Here is a 19,837-nt window from a genome sequence, read left to right as displayed (position 1 = left end):
ATTGGTGTTGCACTCATTCGTTAGGTCTGTTCATGTTACTGAACAGATTAGTTTTCCTTATACCTATCTGAATTGTTCTCCATTATATAGTTACATGTGTCCCCAAATGTAAATACCACATTTTACTAAATAAAAAAAAATTTTAATGTGTGAAAGAGCTATATAATTTGAAGGGCCACCTTGGTATATTTCTTTTGCAAAATCATTGCCACTTAATTACATTTTTGCATCCATTGCATGTGGACCACATGTTGGAGAGTGGGGTAGCAGTGTAGACTGCTTACTGGAGTGGGGTCATGCACAGTGCAGTTGGTACCCACCCTGCTGACAGCAGGCCTCTTCCTCCACAGGTGCCAGACACCACATTTGTCCTTCTGATTTCTGTAGTCATAGTTGGCACAGAGTCATTCTTTTGAGTGACAAGTGTATATTTGTGGTTAAATTCCTTAAGCCAAATGAGTTTTGACCTTCTTTATTTATTTTTTTGGTACTGAGGATTGAACTTGGGACCTTGCACTTGCAAGGCAGGTGGCGGAACCACTGAGCTAAATCCCCGGCCCTTGACCTACTGTTGTTAAAGCACCATCCTGTGCTTTAAACAAATGTCATAAAGAGATAGAACTAAAATCAAACTAGTGGAATGCCAAAGCAACAGAGTAATGTAAACAACAATAACAAAAATTCTTGCTTTGTTAAAAAAAGAAAACTATTCTTTATCCTTTTGTATTGGACATGTATTCTGTATAGTTGATATTTGTATTTTCTGCTGGGGCCAGATTTATGTTACTAGCATCAGACACTAGTTGTGGGATCTTGAATGAACAGAGAACTCTAGTATAAGTTTGTCTGCAGCTAACTAGATCATTTTGCTTTCTGATCCTATGTTGTGTATTTTGTACCTTTGTTCAGTTATCTTTGAATCTTTAAGGATGTGTTCAGAGAGAGGACTAGTCACTGTAATGGCAGGATAATTTACAAGTTTCACTGTTAGCTAATATCCCACTTTATCAGAAATAGATGAATGCTTTAAATACTGTATTAGGCCTTATCTCTTCGAGTAGTTAAGGAACAAGAAAATGGTTGAAAAACCCTGAACCTGAGCAGTCTGTACTCTGACAAGGTACTCAGAAACTCTACATGTATTTTGAAAAGTTACTGTGTACCTTTCAAAAGCTTTTGTTGCTCAAGCCTTGTAGCTTTTATTCTAAGACAGCTAGTCCAGTGTCTGAGGTGACAGAAATGAGCATCATTATCTGGATTTTGGGGATCTAGCTTTGTTGTTGGTTACTCAACCTAAAGACTCATTTGTCCAATAAGCAAGGTTTCCTTCCCCATCGTGTGTTCAGTTTTGGGTTGTAGTTTTAAGAGTTGGTTTCAAGATTGTGGTGGAGCTAGAAGTTTAAGCCGAAAGCTCAGGGGCTACCACAGTGACACTTTTGTGGCCGGTTAGGTTCTGGAACATGTCGCAGTCCATTTCCACAGTGAGTCTGTGAAGCCCCAGCTGGGCTGGTGTGAACTGGAACCAGGTGCGCAAAGTTTCTCCAGGCCGCACTGGACTTAATCTACAGTAAAGGGAAAAGCAGGTGCTAATTTTGCCTGGGGTTCGTTGCTCTGCTGGTCCAAGTGATGCTGAGCCTTGCTCAAAGAGGTGGACCATGAGGAAATAAGCATCTAAAGTACACTGCTTCTAAGACAGGTGGTTACAAGGGGATGGAAGACAGGAGCCTCTCCATGCCGAGCTGCTATGTACATGGTTCAAACCAGAAGCCTCCCAGGGGCTGTATGTGCTGTTTCTTTTGTGATGTGTGGTTCAGTCTGGTTCAGTTCTCGGTAACAGCAGTGTGGATCCCTCACTGCTCTGCACAGTGGGTATGGTAGGCACACAGAGCCAGGCAGTGTGTCAGGAGGTGGGACCTGAAGCCCTATCAACTCTTGATATACACTGGACCTCCTTTTGGTGCTGGGGGAGTGGTACGGATTTCCTTTCGGGAGTTTTGCCCCACAACTGACCTAGACCACACAGATCTGATTAAATGTTGCAGTTCTCTTGTCTTGCTGGCAAGAGTGACTCCTAGAGATGAAACAGAGGCAGTGGCTCAGTATCCCAGCCATCTACCTGGGGCCATGGGGATGGTAAGAATAGGCATCTTGGAATCCAAATGGGGATGCTGTGACACCAAGTGGATATTTACAATATCTAGAACCAACAAGAGACTAATTACTTACAATGCATGGGGACTCCTACACCGCAACAAGAAAAGTGGCAAGAACATCAGAACAGTGGTGGGCAAAGATAAGGACAGACTATTGATGGGAGGAAATGGAAAAGGCTATCAAATATATAAAATGTGGCAAAGTAGAACATCAATAAGATATTCTTTTTTCTATTCGACCGGGAATAGAAAGGTGGGTATTGCCAGGAGTGGAAGACAGGTGGGAATGTAGAAACTCCTCCATTCCACTCCTGGGCAGATACACCCCTACCCCTACCCCTCCCGAGGTCCAAGAGGCCATGTAAGGAGTTGTGTACGAGGCTGCGGGTTCACTCCAGCATTGCTTGTGCTGTGAGAGGTCACAGTGGAGGGGTGCAGTGTGTATGGGGCGTGCGGGCTGTGGAGCACTGTGTAGGGCGTGGTGTGGGGTGGGTGCTATACGGTGTAGCAGAAGCAATGAACTCAACATGTGCACAACACGTAACAGTTCTGAGTGAGAGGAAACATGGGACGTGATTTGTTTAAATATAGGCTTAAGACACAGTACACACACTAATGAGAGGATGCCCATGCTGATAAGAGGGTATGAAGGGTGGTGTGGGGATGGGTGTAGGGAGTGGGAATAAAAGAATAAGCAGAACTGTGTATTGTGGTGGTGACTAGTAGAGTGCAGCTTGGCCCACACTGAGAAGCCTGTCCCCCTCTGGTCTCTGTGACATCTTTCTGAAATCTACTGGCAATGCTCTTGCCTCTCCCTGCATGACCAGGACAGTAACGGGTGAGGTGGGTGACTGAGGGGCTCACTTGGCTCCTCTCACCCATGCCCCTATGGACATGATGGTCCCAGAATGAGAGAGGCATTTGGTAGCCCTAACCCTTTCACTCAGCTACTGGGGATATTTCCAGGTACTCAGTGGGCATGGCAGAAAGATATTTTGGTTTGAAGTCATCAGTTGTAGCTCTCTGCCCTCTGCCCAGTTATGTGTCAGTGGGATGAGAAACTTGCAGTCACTTACCTGTATCTCCTCTCTCGGTGAATGAGCCCCTTTCCAAAGATGGAGACCTCACAGTCCTTCATAGGGAAGTCCAGGGAGTTATGGATCCTGACTGAGGCCCTGAGACATTGATGCTGCTTTGCTACTTCTGGCATCTGTATGAAAAGCCAGCACATGGAATGAAGCCAAGGGCACAGAGCCATAGTCACACCTTTCTGTGACCTTCACCCCCTTCCCTTCCCTCCTCACTTGCTCCACTCATCTCTGCCTTTCTGACCCAAGCTGCACAGCTGCCTTCTTCCCCTGCTTTCTGATCCTCCTGCATTCCCTCTCACCCTTGACCAGCACTGATGATCTGGGATGGTGCCTCTCCTGTGCTTAGAAACTTGGAGGGCTTCCCATTCCCTTTTGCAGTTCAGCTCAGGTTGCATTTGGGTCCTCCACTATCTGCCCCCCGGCCCACTTCTCCTGTCCCTGTGTTTGACTAAACATCCCACTCACACCAGGGACCTTCCTGTCCCCAGCACACCTCTCAGCTCCTTTCCTTTGCTTCTCTGCCTGTCTGCTTCTGCCTTTAGTGGTCCCTCCCTACTTGTGTACTGAAAGCATATCTGTTTTCCAAGGCCAAGCATAAATGTTACCTCCTTCGTGAAACTCCCCAAACCAGCAGCTGACCTTAATCTCCTTTATTTCACTTTTATCAAAGAGACTTTGTATCTCTGTTAAATCCTCACACAGAATGTCCAGTGGCATATCTCCCTTATTGTAACTTCCTTGAGGGCAAGAACAGGTAGATCTCTTTCATGTTGGCCACCGTAGTCTTGTGGAAAAAGAGCTGGACTAAGAGACAAGCTTTTAGACCTTCCTACTTTCACACTCTTGGCATATGGCTCTCTAGGACTCAGATTTCCTCATCTGACTTATGGAAATAGCTCTTCATAGGGATTTTGTTTGATTTCTCTATATTGATTGGGGATGGGCCAGGGATTTAGCTCAGTGGTTCCAGCACCTGCCTTGCAAGCACAAGGAGCTGAGTTTGATCCCTGGAACTCCCCCCACAAAAAATTATTGCCAGGTATGCGCTGCACAACTGAGCCATAGGCTTGTATTGAAATAAAAGAGGTGAAAATACTTTGGCATATGTATAAAATGCTAATAAGCACAAGCTGTGATTTTACCCCTATAAATGTGGAAGAAACAAGTGGGAAGGCCCCAATTTTAGGAAGCTTAACCGATTAAGAATTTCAAAGATTCATACTATAATTGTATGTGTAAGAACACATCTTTTTAAGAGAAGGAACTCTCAAGTCTAGCGCCATCTGGTGACTGCAGCATGATCATCTGCCCCGAAACTTGTGGGGAGCTGAGCAGCTTCAGTGAGCAATTCAGGGAAAGCCTGGTGCCTACCTCAACGATAAGGTGTGGTCTCCTAATGGCAACGTCCTCCTGAGCAAAGCAGCTCAGGCTGGAGGCAGAGTGCGTGGCCACTGAGGTGAGTCTGAGGCAGCTGTTCTCAGGCAGGTTTTGCTCAAAAGAGGAGAAGGACAGGCTGGTGGTTATTTTCTTAACTGAAACACACAATTGGTAATAGTTGGTGCAGAGCAGTGTGAGCCCCAGAAAACAACCCATAGCTCCACACTCAATGAAGAGAGTCAGGGTCTCACAGAAGCCTGAAAGATGCCTCATTCCCACAGCAACTGTAATTTGTAATCACTCAAGACCCCACCCTATCCGATCCCAACCTCCAGTCACTCTCAGCAGACCACAGTCCTGTGAGCTAGGATGGGGGCGCTCTCCAGGCCCCAGTTCTTGTAGCAGAGGCGTGGTTTGTGTTCAGTGAGACACAGGCATCTATCTATCTGTGTTGCCACTCGGCACTATGGAGATGAGGTGTCCCATGCTTTTTATTTTGTGTTTTGTCTTGGAAGTAGGGTCTTCCTTTGTAGTGCAGGCTGGCCTTAAACTCATGTGGCCCAGCCTAGCCTGAGAATCAACTGATCCTCCTACCTCAGCCTCCTGAGTACTTGGATTACAGGTATGTGCCACCATACCATTCCCTGTCTCAATGCACAACTGACTAGCTATGTAACCCCTTGAAACCTCGATCTCCTCATCTGGAAAATGGGAGTGGTAATGGCTCCCAACTTGTGAGGCTGTTGTGGAGAGATAGCTGAATCATGTCTGTAATGCACTCGGCACTATTTTTGGCAAATAGTGCTCAGTAAACATAAACTGTAATCACTCCATTGTCTCTTATTTTCTTAGGAATTGTACCATTACAATCTGTCTCTTTTGAATCTCTGTTTTTCCCTCTGTGCTATTCCTCGGTCTGTGAGACACAGCTCTCTTATCTCAACGTCCCCCCCCCAAAAAACAAATACCGCTGCCACCCTGCTATGCCGTGTTCTGGCCACAGCCCCACCAGTCCTCATTGCGTCTCCCGGAAGGACTGCACAGCTTGCCCCACCTCCTGGACTCCAACAGTTTAACCCCAGAAGTCACCTTCAACACCAACTGTCAGCCAGACTGCTCTCCCAATGGATGCAGTTCAGCCCGGACCTCTCCTGACCTCTCTGCCTACCTTCCTGGGTGTCCCTCTCCTCTTAAACTCTTAGTCTCCCTTATGTTCTCCCATCAAGACCTAGCATGGTGCAAGTCCCCTGGGAGCAGCCTGCACCTACCCAGGGAGATTGTGCCTTGCCCCTGTACTCTGTTCCCCTGCTCTGATGATTCCTCACTGTAATCGTGGGTTTGTTTGCTGATCTGACTGCATCTGGGATTGTGGGGGTTCTCCCCGTGTCAGCCCCAGTAATATGTATTAAGTGACTGAACGATAAAGAATGAGAACCGAGGTCTAAGAGCCACCTGTTGAGACCTATGGGCGGTGCTCAGGGTGCAGCCAGGTGTATGGGATGTCTGGGGGCCAAAGAGAATTACCCTGGTTGGCACTGAGCCTCAAGGACAGTTTCTTCCTCCAGAGGTCAGTGGCATGGACTCCATTGTAGTACACTGCCTGGGCCCCAATCACCAGCTGCACCATCTTCTCCTGGTCACCGGGGTTATTCAGGGTCACTGAGAGCTGGGCGTCCCCTCCCAGGGGGAGGAAGCGGGGCGCTTCCAAGAACAGGTACAGTGGATCATCCAGTTCACAACTCGGGGGATAGATGCTGCTGTGTTTCTTGTGCCTCAGCCTCTCTTTCTGGACTCTCTCTAGTACCTCTTTCTCTTGAAGAGATCCTGGTTAATGGAAGAGATAAAGCAGTCAGGTATATACAGATAAGCTGTCAGGTATATACTCTTCTATTAACAGCCCAGGGTTAAAGAGGGGAGGGAAGGGGGGGAAAAAAAGAAGAACCAAGATATGGCATGTACAGGTACAAATTCCATGCGATGAATGTTATCATTAGTATATCTAAAGTATACCAGTGAAATTAATTTTAAATACTTTTTAAAACTTAAAATTGAAAACCTTAAAGTTGTGCCAACTTCTCAGATGCCAAAGACACAAAAACTTTGCAAACCTCCAAGGCCATACCTGGCCCCCTAAAGCCTGTTAGGCAGCCTCCCTCCCACAGAAAGTATGCCTCTGCCAAACTCTTCAAGTATCGTGAAAGGGGAGAGCAGGCTTTGCAACAAGTCAATGACATCTGTGAGGACAGTTTAACAGGGAACTGAATCTTCCTGTGAAGGAATTCAGACTTTCCTCAAAGGCAAGGGAGGCCACGGAATATCCTGGAGTGTGAATGTGTGTGAGTTAGCAAAATGACATTTGTGTCTTAGCACATTCTGGGAACTCAAAACTGGTGAGAGATGAGGCGGGGGGTTCGGTTGCTGTCTTGTAGACCAGAGGTGATAAGGCCCTGGCTTAGCTCTAGGCAGTGGGAAAGGACTCAGGAGACTGAGGTGAGGGTAGATCATGGTAGTGAAAGGGGAAGACTCCAGGATGTGGAAGTCTTCTGGTTTGGACAGATAGGTGAAGAGCAGTGATATAAACTCAATGAAAGAAGAACTAGGGGTTACTGGAGAAGGGGAAAGGACAACAATCAAGTTTTCTGGGAGCTGTGCTTTGCATGGAGTGCAGTATTTTATCGCAGTGGTTTTCAACTGGGAGCAATTTTGCCCACTCTCCCAGGCCATTTAGAAATGTCTGAAGACACTGTTGCTCGTTACAACTGGTGAGTGTAGGGGAGAGTGGTGCCTCATGGACAGAAGCCTGCCATGCTAAATCTCCTAGGATGCTTGGCCCTCTACAACAAAGAAATATCTGGTCCAAAACATCAGTAGTGTCAGCAGGGGTTGAGAAACCACGTTTATGTGACAGAAAAGGACTGGAGCTCTTCCCAGCCTTCATCTATCTGAGCCATCCCTGCTCATCTGCTGTTCCAGGTGCAGAGACTCCTGGGGCCCCTCCTGGACCCATACCTGCAGGGTACTTGTAGTTCTGAGTGATGTCCTCACAGCGGTTGCTGCCCACAACCTTGGTGCTGATGTTGTTGCCAACATACTTGGTGTTGAAGTTGGTCAGCTCCAGTTTCCCATCCTCACAGCACTTCCAGACCACACACGAGGCATTGACCGACGCATAAAGGTCTGCCACTGCAGGCATCAGCTCCAGTGCCCCCTCCTTGACTGCTCTGACTGGGACCAGATCACAGGCTCCCAAGACTGAGGGGGAGAGAGGAGAATGAGCAAGGGGGCCACTCCAGATCTCTGCCTGTCATGGAACACAGCACATCTGTCCCTACTCTACTGTTTTCCCTTGGCCAGGATCAAGGTCAGAGCTGGGCCCTGGGAGGGGTCACTGAGAGGTGAGCGCAGCAGAGGTGAAACTGCTAACTTCCGGCCTATGGCAGAAGCCCTCTCCAAAACGGCCCGGGAAGGACCTTAGAGTCACACACGTGACACGTAGGAGCTCCCAAGCTGGCTCTGAGAAGATAGCAGTCATTCACCTTTTTTGAGCACTTGCTGTGTCCCAGGCTCTGTGAAAGTCCTGAGGAAGAGCCAGGCTTCCATGGCTGTTGAAGCGCCCTCCTCCGAAGCGGTTGTCTCCATCTGCACCCAGTCCCGCCTTACAAGCCCCTGCCCAGCATATCCCCTGACCGTCTTCAGACCCTCTGCCCTCCATCAGGAGGCACCTCTTTTGGCTGGCCATCTTTCCCTCTGTTTCTCCTGTGTGAGCGATACGGACCCCTTGGGTCCTGCCGCTCCTTTCCCTCCCTCAGAGCTCTTGCTGTTAGCACGGGGCAGTTCGGGCCCCACCCATAGCTTTTACCTCCACCTCCACTCAGAGCCTTTGGGTATAGAATCTGCCATCCATCAAAACCCTGGCACAAATCAGGCCTGCTCATCCAGCACTCTGTGGAGGTACGGAAGATCCTGAAGGTAGCAAAGGCAAAAGTTCAAGTGGAAAACCAGGAGTGTGGTGGTTTTTTAGAGCTACAATCTCGCAGAGCTTTTCTCACGGGGATGAGAGGACGCTGTGTAAAAGTGTTACCCTGCAGGAAGAGGTATGCACACCACCACTGACCCCCAAGAGTCCCGAAGGCCTAGTTTTAGGGCGAGGGGTGTTGGGCTGTGGGGTCCCATGGGTCTGTGCCACACAGATTGGAGCCCATCCTGTCTGGAGCCCATCTCCTTTGGGCTTCTCACCAGATGCAGCCTCTCTGGCCTTCTCCGACCTGCAGCCCTTCTTCACTGTAGTACTCGTCCACCAGCAGGCCCCCACCAGTGTTTTGGGCAGAGCTGAATGTGGTGACCACACGGGCTGGGATTCCCAGACTCCTCAGCACTATGTGAAAGAGGTGCACAGCGTTAGAGGGAATGGAGAGGCCGGGTGCAGGGAGCAAGGGTGAGGGCTGCTGTGTGTGGCTACAGTTTTCAGTTGTCTCCTCTGGACAGGCTGTCTTAAATGCGAGGGGGTAGTGTAGGTGGAGAGGGGATACAGGTACCGGGAAATTAGAACTGATGCCCCTGAATAGGACCTATAGAGGCTGAAACAAGTCACCCCACATGGAAGGGTGAGCAGGGGAGAGGACCATGAATTTGGACTGAGGTGGGGGTGTGGGGGGCCTTTCTCTGCCAGGGCAGGGCAGGGGAATGTTTCTGGGAGGGAGTGTGGGAACAGAGCTTCCAGGCAGGCCCAGATTTCCTAAGGGGAGAAGGAGGCAGAGACTGTGGGGAGGAGGGGCTGGGACAAGGATCCGGCTTTTTAGATGGGTGTCGGAACCAGTTCTGGCAATGACGAAGTTGGGGAGGCAGCATCCACTTTGGGGGCTGTCCCTCCCGCATGGCAGGGCCGCCACTCTGGAACAGCCCAGGTGACTTCCCTGCTCTCATCTGCTCTGTACCTGTGCAGGCAACAGCAGCCAGCACCCATGCCTGGCCCTCGTACACAGGTCTCCCTTGGCCAGTGAGCCACTGCCGCAGGATGGGAGCGCTGCCCCGGCGCTTGCTTAGCAGGGCCCTCTCCTGGGCAGCCTGGGTCTGCGGGGTGGGCAGGACCTTCTTCTCCTTGAGAGCGTCCAGCTGTTGGGGAATATACAGATGACAGTCTGCTGTCAGGCAGGCCTCGTGGTGAGAGAGGGGCGCTCTGAGGAAAGCCAGCCCAGTTTTCATCCGTGGCTGGCTCTTTTCTCCAATCCTGATAATCTCTTGGCTTTTCTTGCCCCTGTAGAGGACGTTGCTTGTCCTCTCCGAGAGCCCATCACTTCTCTGGAGGAGGGGATCATTTGTGATTTGAGGGCTTCCAGGGCCATGGAGGGAGGACAGGTCTGTAAAGGACTCCCCTGCCTCTCTCCCCTGGAGCCCCTGCCTGGCACTCACCAAGGCGCCCAGGACCCGGGCCACGTGTGCAGGCTGGCTCCACTCCTCCACCTGCTTGTCTACGCCCAGCAAGTCCAGGCTGAGGTCCATGACATCACTTTCAAACTGTAAGGACCACACAGGCAAAGACAGAGTTTCCAGGTGAGGCACACATCCCAAGGACAGTCCCGTAACTCAGCCCTCTTTGCCTTGCTGTCCTCTGTGGGGATTTCTGGCTGCTCGCCTGACCCCTACCCCATGCTTGGCACCTAGTTCTGTGCCTGTTCTGTGGTCAAACTTTCCTGAGGGGTCATGGGTTCCCAGCACTGCTTCCCTCCTTCCCTCCCTCTCTCCTTCCCTCCTTCCCTCCTTCCCTCCTTTTCTTCCTTCCTTTTTTCCTCCCTCCTTCTCTCCCGGCTTTTCTTGTACTGAGGATTGAACACAAGGCCTTTGCACTGAGCTACATCTCCAGCCCTTTTTTCTTTTTCTTTTTCTTTTTTTTTTAATTTTGAAATGGGGTCTCATTGAGTCATTAAGTTGTCCAGGCTGAGCTCAAACTTGCAAAATTGCCTGAGCCTCCCAGAGTGTTGAAGTTATAGGCATGTGGCACCACACTCAAGTTCGTTTCATTCCAGTTTCATTTCTATATAACAAGCTCATAAATGGTATGGGGGATACTAAGGCAGCTCCTCCTCTGGAGGAACCCCCAGTCTAAGACTGGAGATGGCCCTGTGGCCCCTCAGATTACAGAGCTCTAGTGGAGATACCAGTGAAAGGGAGAAACCTCAGTGGAGAGAATTCCTCTGCCTTTTGGGGTCAGGGGAAGCTTTCAGAAGGCCTTGAGAACTATTTCCTGGGGGTCAAGGAGGGGAGCTATTCCCGGCAGAGGGAACACTGAGTCTGAATGCTCAAGAGCTAGAGTGTGGGGTGGTTTGTGAGGAAAGCAAAGCAGTGGCCTGCCTGGAAAGGCCTTAGGTACACATTAGAGGGCTTGGTCTTTGTCCTGTCACTAGAGGACTTAGACGCTAGAGCTACACGGCTTTCAGGAGGACAACTCTGGTGCTGTGCAGTGTAGGGGAAAGGGAGGTGCCACAGGGCTGACGGGCTAAAGAAATGGCCTCCTGCCAGGGATTTAGCTCAGAGGTTCCATTTCCCGCCTTGCAAGCACAAGGTCCAGAGTTCAATCCCCGGTACCAAAAAAATTAAAAAAAAGAAATGGCCTCTTGGGCTGGGGATTTAGCTCAGTGGTTCCGGCGCCTGCCTCACAAAAATAAGGACCCAAGTTTGATCCCTGGTACCAAAAACAAAACAAAACAAACAAAAAAAAGAAATGGCCTCCTGACCAGGGGCTTTTGGACCTGCCAGTTCTGTCTGCCTGAACACTGACGTCATAAGATAGCCACTGTCCCCCTCTGACCCTAGAGGTCCTTAGTACCTGGCCAAAGTCCCAGGGCTCTTCCTGTATGTAGTCAGCTGTGCCCAAGAAGATGAGCCCATTCTGGTCCAACAAGTACTCTCTGCGCTGAGCCTCGTTCTGCAGAAACACGGCATCCTCTAGAAAGAAGCAGGAGAGGACGGGGCTGAGGGCTACCAGGTCCACCCTCCAGTCCAAGTCCAGTTTGGCTTCAGGGCTCCCCTGCCGCTCTGGGCCTAATGCAGACTGAGAAGGAAGTCGCTCTTTTCCTGCTCCCCCTATCCATCCTAGAGTCCCTGGGTCAGTGGCTGTAGCCTTCAAGTTCAACCAGGCTGATAGAAGAAGCCAACCCAAAAGGCCTAGTGGTTCCCAGAAGATGATTGTAGCCAGAACACTGTTAGCCCAAGAGAAATGGACAGCAGCAGCCTGAGAGCTTCCCAGTGGTCTGTTACATCTTTCCCTCAAGTTCAATTTGTGACCAAAAAACAAGTTTCAGAAGTAAAATCGGTCAGTGGGCCAGGGATTTAGCTCAGTGACTACTAAGCACAAGGTCCTGAGTTCGATCCCGATACTGGGGAAAAAAAAAAAGTAAGTGAAGGGTAGGTTAAGTGGATTGAGCAGCAGTCAGAGGAGCAAGACAGGAGGAGAAGGGGTAGGGTGGAGAAAGGAAGTCCAGGCACTGGGCCACTCCCCGAGGATGGAGATCCAGTGGGCCTTGAATGCCCAAGATCTTGTCCCAGTGCCTCCCCACCGCTTCCTTATCTGAAGGTTAGCCTGGGTGTGAAGAGGAGGCGGTGGTTTTGAAGGAGCCATCACCCACCCTGGAAGCTGGGAGCAGGGTAGACACTGGCATGCTTGCTGTCCTATTTCTTGGATTTGGTGGCAGGTGGGATGGAGGCGGGAGACAGGTTCCAGGGAATATTAAAGGTATTTCCAGACCATCTGGAAGGGTGCTCAGGACAACAGAAAGGATAGGATAGTAAAAATCAGGAAGCCCTGAAAAATCTGGGGTCTAACATCAGAGAAGCATAAGTTCAAGAAGCCCTCAATACCTGCCTGTCCTCCCTGAGTCCTCTAGGAAATCCGATAGGCACCACTTCTCAGGGTGTTTGGCCCCAAGCTCTGGGGGCGGGGGTTTAGGAGGAGCACAGGCAGCATCACTGCCTCTTCTTTGTCCCCCTCTCCCCTTTATAAAGTTCCCAGCCTGTGAATAGGGCTCTGATTTATGATGTGACCCCCCCAAAAAAATTGTCCTTTCGAATCTAGCAGAGTCCCACCTCAAGTATGCTGCGGGACTCTCTCAACCTCTCCCAGTCACCTCCTAGTGGGGGCAGAGCCATGGGCTCACTTTGCTCAGACAGATTAACATCGCTCAACATGGCCCCCAAAAACTGAACGTGAAGGTAAGACTCTGGGTACTAGGGTCAAGATGTAGGCTCCCTCTGAAGCCAGCACTGTCCGCTGCATCTTTGGCTGCCAGGACCCAGCTCTGGATCCAGGTCAGTCACCTAGGAGTACACTGAAGCCTCAGCATTGGTGCAACGTGGCTGGAACCTCTTGTTGGTCATGCACAGAAGGGCCCTGGATGCCATTCAACCACCTGAGTCAAAGGGTGCCTGGGTGATGATACTAGGTCCTACTATTGTTCCTCTTGTCTACCCCAATGGAATAAGAAAGAAGACCCAGAGCAGAGGATAGGCAGGGCCACCTAGGGAGGGAGTGAGGATTGGAGAACTCCACCCTGGACAAGAAAGGAAGTAGGAGAGGAAGAAGAGAAGGAGGGTGAAGAAGGAGAGAAAGAGGAGGAGGAGGAGGAGAAGGAAGAGCACCCCTGGCTTCAGGTACCACAGAGAAAGTCAGGGACTAGGGTCCGGGCCTGGGCTGTAGGAAACTGAGGAGAGTCTTCCCTGGTTTTTCTGGTTTCCCAGCTGGCTTAGTAAACCCCATTCAGGCAGTGAAACTCTTGCAAGGCAAAGGACTACCCACCAAGGAGCTGTCTTCCATTCTAGGCAAAGCCTCAGTGAGCTCACAGAATTAAGGTGAGTGTGGCAGGTTAAAAAAGGAAAGACAGAATTCAATCCTCAGAATATAAAGGAATCCTCAATACAGTGCCTCACTGGGTGCTACTTTGGGCAAATCAATCATGTCTACAGGAAATAGCGCAGTGGCAGTCTGAGCTGAATTTTGCCTGAGGTGGCCATGAATTAGGTGATAGAAGGTCACCTGACCCTAGGGAGCCCACCCATAGCTGGTTGAGTTGACAGGTGAGTGTGGTAAAGATCTGAGACCTGAAGAATAGAACACACAGAAGGAGGAACAAAAATGGCAGAGCTAGGCACATTTACTGCAAACCTGATGGAGCTGAAGCTTGGACCCTTACTAAGGTGGCCCCTTCCTTGTGATGGACCTGAGCAATTGAAAACCTTTATCTTTTAATCATCCTTTAAATTATAGGTGCTTCAGTCCCCCAGGAAACCCAAATGTATCCTTGGGACAGACTAAGAAGACCAGAGGGAGACAGAGAGGCCTGTCCCTTGGGCTACCTCATTTTGTGCTTTCCAGTTCTTACTCCTGCACCGTTGCAATCGAGAGTAGCTTTCCAGGTCGTCACAGTGAGTCTCAAACTTCTGTGACCAAAATAGGCTGAGCCAAGAGCACAGTTTGGTGGTAAGACAAGTCTCTTTCATTGGGAAGACCTTGGGAAGCCAGGGGTGACACTAGGACAGGACCCTAGGTCTGAGGAGGCACCTATGGAAACCTAGTGCTGATACTGATCTCGGAGTGGCCGCTCACAGGGAAGCCCAGCTCCAGCACAACCAAAACCAGTCTAGGTCCAAACTCACCTCTGTTCCAGGGGTTAAAGAGCAGCGTGAACTGGCCCAGGAGGTGTTGCTTCCGGCCTAGGACCTGCAGCAGGAGCGAGTAGTGGCCAATGACAGCATCCACAGGTGTGGTCACAGAGACAGTCCAGAAGCTGGCATCTCTCTCCTCCACCTCTGCCCTCCACCACTTTGGATCCCCCAGAGCGGAAACTGGGAAGGTGGCTTGGGTCCTGCTGCCCTTGGAAGCCTGCACCCCTGCAATCATGCAGTGTTGAGTCCATCATTAGGGCGCCGTGGCCACAGCTCAGAGTAAAAAGGGCAGAGGTTTTACCACGATGGAGGAGGTGAGAAATGGTGTTGGAGGACAGTAGGGGGTGACATGAGAGCACAAGTTCTCAGTGTTTGTGGACCTACATATGAGAGGTTCATAGTCTATAAAATGGGAAAATAATAGTGCAGTTGTCCCTCCACATGCATGGAAGATGGGCTCCAGCACCCCACAGACATGAAAACCCAGGACGCTTGCTCACTTGTAGAGATCGGCACAGGATTGAGTGTGGCTTATGTACATTCTTCCTATACTTTAAATTATCTCTAGATTACTCTTTTCTCTTTGTTAGTATGCATTTGCAGGACACAGTGATTCCATTCCTCATGGGGAGTCCGTGCAGGCACACAGCACGTCTTGGCTTCTCCTTCCCCTCCCTCTCCCTCCTGCCACCTCTTGTTCCTAAATTATTTACATACTTTTAAAAATGTGAATGTTATGTAAATAGTCACTAGCCAGAATTATTTACAGAGTAATAACAAAAAAGTCTTTGTGTTCAGAATGGATGTGATTCATTTTCCAGAGAATTCCCACCTGTGGCTGGTCTGCTCGGAGGACATGGTCCCAAGGGGTTCAAGGCTGATCACGCTTGCTCCGTAGACCAGATTTGATGAACAGTGACTGTGATATGTTATATTTAGCCTCAGTTAGAGCCCATTCAGGCCTTTCTGGAAGAGGCTACTATTATCACTTCTATTCTCACTGTGGCACCGAGCACTGAACCTAGGGCCTTTGCACTGAGCTATATCCTTGGCACTTTAAATTTTTTTTAAATTTTGAGACAATCTTGTATATAGTCACTAAGTTGTCCAGGCTGAGCTCAAACTTGTGATCCTCCTGCCTCAGCCTCCCAGAGTGCTGGTGAATGGGGAATGTGTTTCTCTGCAGTTAAAGCCAAACTTTCGGGTGGAAAAATTTTCCCCCATTCCTCTCGAGCATCTCAGAAATTTTCTTTCTTCTCAGTTTTATCACTTATATCTCCTGTCAAATGTAAATGGGATGTTGCTCCGTACACTGAACTTGCTGTCTGTAATATCTGATAAGTGGTGAATTTTCTGGGCCCAAATAACTTGTGCTCTGTGTAACCAATGCAAAGTGCTTAACTCCTACAAGCTCACCCCCTCCTGAGAGTATAACCTGCCCTGCTCCACCCCAAAGTGGGGGTCGGTCTCTGTGGAGGAGTCCCAGACTGACCCACTGATGTTAAAAATAAAACTGCCTGCCGGGCGTGGTGGTGCACACCTGTAATCCCAGCACTTGGGAGACTGAGGCAGGAGGATCACTGTGAGTTCGAGACCAGTTTGGGCTACATAGTGAGTTCCAGGGAAGTCTCAACTACATAGTGAGACTCTGTCTCAAACAAACAAACAAACAAACCAGAAACAAAACAAAAAATCAAACTGTACACTTTGCCTACAAAACTTCTGTGTGCGTCTTCCATTCTCCTGGACCACCTGTCTGTATGTTCTGGCTGGCACTCTGCCACTACACTGGGATTATCATGTGTGCTACCATGCCAAACCTGGAAAGCTGATATATTTGCAACCAAAAGAAACCTCTTGGTGATAAGGAGGGCGTGGTGGCACACCTCTAATCCCAGCACTTGGGAGACTGAGGCAGGAGGATCACTGTGAGTTCGAGACCAGTTTGGGCTACATAGTGAGTTCCAGGGAAGTCTCAACTACATAGTGAGACTCTGTCTCAAACAAACAAACAAACAAACCAGAAACAAAACAAAAAATCAAACTGTACACTTTGCCTACAAAACTTCTGTGTGCGTCTTCCATTCTCCTGGACCACCTGTCTGTATGTTCTGGCTGGCACTCTGCCACTACACTGGGATTATCATGTGTGCTACCATGCCAAACCTGGAAAGCTGATATATTTGCAACCAAAAGAAACCTCTTGGTGATAAGGCTGCTGCATGGGTTGGGAGTCATGGTAAATAATCTTATACATGTGATCTTGTCACATTATCACAGCAGCCCTCCCAGCTGGGCAGACTTTGTAGGGCCAGCCACAGAATGGGTCATTTGCCCCTTGCTTCACTGCAGGGCACTAGGGTCAGAGCCCCTCCTACCTTAGTCCTGGGCCTATCCCACTTACCAGTCTGTGCAACAAGGGCCACCTTCTTGAGGGCAGGCAGCAACAGCTGGACGGGGGACCGGAAGTGCAGGGTGATGGTGAATGACTGCCCCCTGCGTACAATGAGGCGCCGGGAGCTGATGGCCCCCGTGTGGTGCTCCTCATTGTTCTTTGCCACCTGGAAGTCACAGCTCTTGATACTCAGGCCTTTTGCAGAAAAGATAGAAACCATGGATAAATGTTAAACATAGGTAGAAGCAGAGCTGTAATCCCAGCACTGGGGAGGCTGAGGCAGGAGGATTGCTGCAAGTTTGAGACCAGCCTGGGCTACACATTGAGTTGCAAGGCAGTCTGAACTACGCAGTGAGACCCTGTCTCAAAAAAAGAAAAAAGTAAAAGCAGAGATTCTAGAATCAGGCCAGGGTTTGAGTCCTTGGCTTCATTTACTTATCAGTTGTATAACCTCAAGCAAGTAGTTTAACCGATCTGAACCTCAGGGTCCTCCATAAAGTAACCACCCCCTGCGGAGTGGTGGTGAGTAACTGGGATGATACATTTAACACACTCAGGGTCCATTAGATGGGGCTGCTGTTGTTATTTTTACAGAGAACAATATTGACTCTCATGGATGACCTCCTTCTTACCCCAGTTACGTGCAATGGATATAATGCAGATTTTACTCCCCTCCACTCATTTTTTTCCCCCTTAAAATAGTCAGGGAATTTTGAGAACTGGCTCAGGAACTCCAAGCCTGATTCTCTTGTTTTACACATCAGAAGAGAAGGGTAAGGCCCAGGGTGTGGCACACTCCCTGCTCTCACACGCCCTCTGGCCCACAGGCTCACCCAACTGGAGGCACTGTGCAGCCCAGAACATCTCAGATGAGGAGGTGACCCCGAGGTTTGGGACATCTGTCAGTCAGTTATTTTACAGAGGGAGGAAGTACAAAGAACAGAGAAAGTTATAAAAATGCATGTGCAGAGCAAGCCCAAGATAAGGCACAATACTGAAAACAAAGTTTTGTATACAGTGAAGGGCTTGTGCACTTTGGAGGCAGGCGGCAGAACCACTGAGCCAAAAATCCCGGCCCTTTGTGCACTTTCATTCCTTGTCAGCCCAAGGCCATCAGGAACCCCTGTGGGAAGGCAGCCTATGGCTTGCCAGGACTCCTCTGCAGGAGGGAGAAGCTGTGGCTTTCCCGCCTCTGCCCCAAGTCCTTTGCAGGTACAGGATCCTCCTGCTTCAACTCTTCTCACGTTCTCAACATTTCTGTCGCTTTCCTTTTCCTCCTTTTTTTTTCCCCTTCCTCTTCTGGGGATTGAACCCAGGGTCTCATGTGTGCTAGACAAGTGCTCTACCATGGAACTACATCCGCAGCCCTGCAGAGTAGAGGGAAAGGATCAGAATGGAAGGCAAACAGCCCATCTGCTTGGTTTTTCCCTTTGTTAGTGATGGAGCTGACGGGTGATGCCAGAGGTACGCATGCAGGGGCAGAACAGTGCTGAATACAAAGAGCTGTGACAACCTCCCTGCACGTCTGAGCCCCATTCCCCTGTGTGTCCCTTGTGCCCTCTGTCCCTCTCAGCCCGCTGGGGTTGTCTAGGCCATGGCAGTAGATGAAATAGCCCCGGCGAGACTTGGAGTTGGAAATGAAGAACAGCAGCACTCGCAGCCGCAAGTTGTTATTCTCTGCTCTCACCAGCTGGTGCCCGGCCCAGGCTGAGCTGCCTCTGTCTGCAGGGGGAGCCGCACCGGACGGTGAGCATCAGAGGACCTGATGATGACCTGTCACGAGCAGCGTCAGCACAGCCACCCTGGAGCCCACTCGGAGTCTGCTTCTGTCTGGAAGCACCCCTGCCCTTCTCACCTGCTAGGTGACTGCGTACTCATCCTCCAAGGGCCTCAGGCACTGGCCTCTCAAGCTTCCACTGTCTTCTCCAACACAGCTCTGAGCCCACAGTGCTCCCCTTCACTCTTTCCAGCCTTCACCCCATCTCATAGCCACAGCCCATGAAGCTCTCTGCTCCATCCCTGTGTGCTTCCTCAGAGACAGGGTTTTTGTTTGCTTTTTCGTATCTGCATCTTCTGCCCAGTAGTGTTGAACACAATAATTTTGCAGCCAGCTGCTCCATCAGTGCAAGGACAAGAATACTGAGTCAACCCTAGGAGAGTCCTCAGCTGCCCAGTCAGATGCCAGGTGTGGTGGTGCACTTCTGTAATCCCAGCACTCAGGAGTCTGAGACAGGAGGGTCACTGTGAGTTCAAGGCCAGCTTGAACTACATAGTGAGACCCTGTCTCAAAACAAAACAAAAAGAACTTGACAGAGGCCCAAGGTCTCTGCATCCTCCAGATCTAGCCAGTTTCTTGCTTTCTAGCTGCCCCCGTCCCTCTTAGTTGGGCTCAGTGACTCCTACTGTCCCTTCTTTCCTGCTGAACATTAGGCTATGACACCCTCTTGCAGGGTGTTGCTCATTTGTCTCACAGCTGTGCCGGTTACATGATGGGGATCCTGGGATGGAAATAGAAAGCTGTGTTGGCCACCATGATGGTGACTGTGACCACCAGTCTTACCTCTGAGGCCTGCCCCATTACCACACTGCCATCCTGCCCTTGCTGAGGGCTGGCTGGGCTCACCTTGTCCCATAGTTGCAGGCTGCTCTTGTCCTCTTGAGCACAGAAAATGTCTGTCTTGAGCTGCTGCTTCTGGGCTCCCTCTTAAGCTTTCTCCTGGACAGAAAATGCTGGAACACTTCTTGGCTTAAGAATCCATGAGTAGCAAAATTTCTCTTTGCTTTGAGCACCCTGACAGCTTTCTTCTCTCCTACTCCCTCCCTGCTGGTATCTCCAGGATTAGCTGCTGGGAGTAGCCTTTTTAAAATGCTATCTCTTACTACCAGGAGCCCAGGCAAGGGCAGGACTGTCAGGCCTGGAGAGGTGAAAGGGAGAAGACCCTCGGCTGGAAAGCCCTACACCTGTCTCCAGGGGCCTCACAGACTTGCGGGGATGTTATCTGGGCAACACAGGAAGACCCTGGGAAAACGGTGCCACACAGGTGTCCGTACTGGACTCAGCCCTCAGGCCCTGAGCATATCAGAGCTGCACGCTGCTGGACATTCATGGGCTGTGTAGATAATATACTGAGAGAACATGTGTGTATGCATTTCATCTGAGGGAACGA

General features: G+C 50.0%; 1 protein-coding gene across 1 annotated transcript; it reads right to left on the bottom strand.

The window, feature by feature from the left end:
• Positions 1–553: 553 nt before the first annotated feature.
• On the bottom strand, positions 554–16,944 carry Epb42 (erythrocyte membrane protein band 4.2). Its single transcript, XM_033764972.1, has 12 exons — positions 16,680–16,944; positions 14,267–14,500; positions 11,445–11,563; positions 10,031–10,135; positions 9,556–9,733; positions 8,858–8,996; positions 8,481–8,584; positions 7,631–7,873; positions 6,146–6,445; positions 4,616–4,776; positions 3,230–3,363; positions 554–1,562 (listed from the first exon to the last, which is right to left on the bottom strand). The coding sequence occupies exons 1-12, from the start codon at positions 16,888–16,890 to the stop codon at positions 1,400–1,402; spliced, it is 2,091 nt and encodes a 696-aa protein (XP_033620863.1). The 5' UTR covers positions 16,891–16,944; the 3' UTR covers positions 554–1,399.
• Positions 16,945–19,837: the final 2,893 nt, after the last annotated feature.

Source organism: Fukomys damarensis, unplaced genomic scaffold (genome assembly GCF_012274545.1).
Source record: "Fukomys damarensis isolate Sample0158 unplaced genomic scaffold, DMR_v1.0_HiC HiC_scaffold_17, whole genome shotgun sequence".
Lineage (NCBI taxonomy): Eukaryota > Metazoa > Chordata > Mammalia > Rodentia > Bathyergidae > Fukomys > Fukomys damarensis.
The sequence above is the reverse complement of the archived record's forward strand: the minus strand, read 5'-3'. Positions and strand labels throughout refer to the sequence as shown.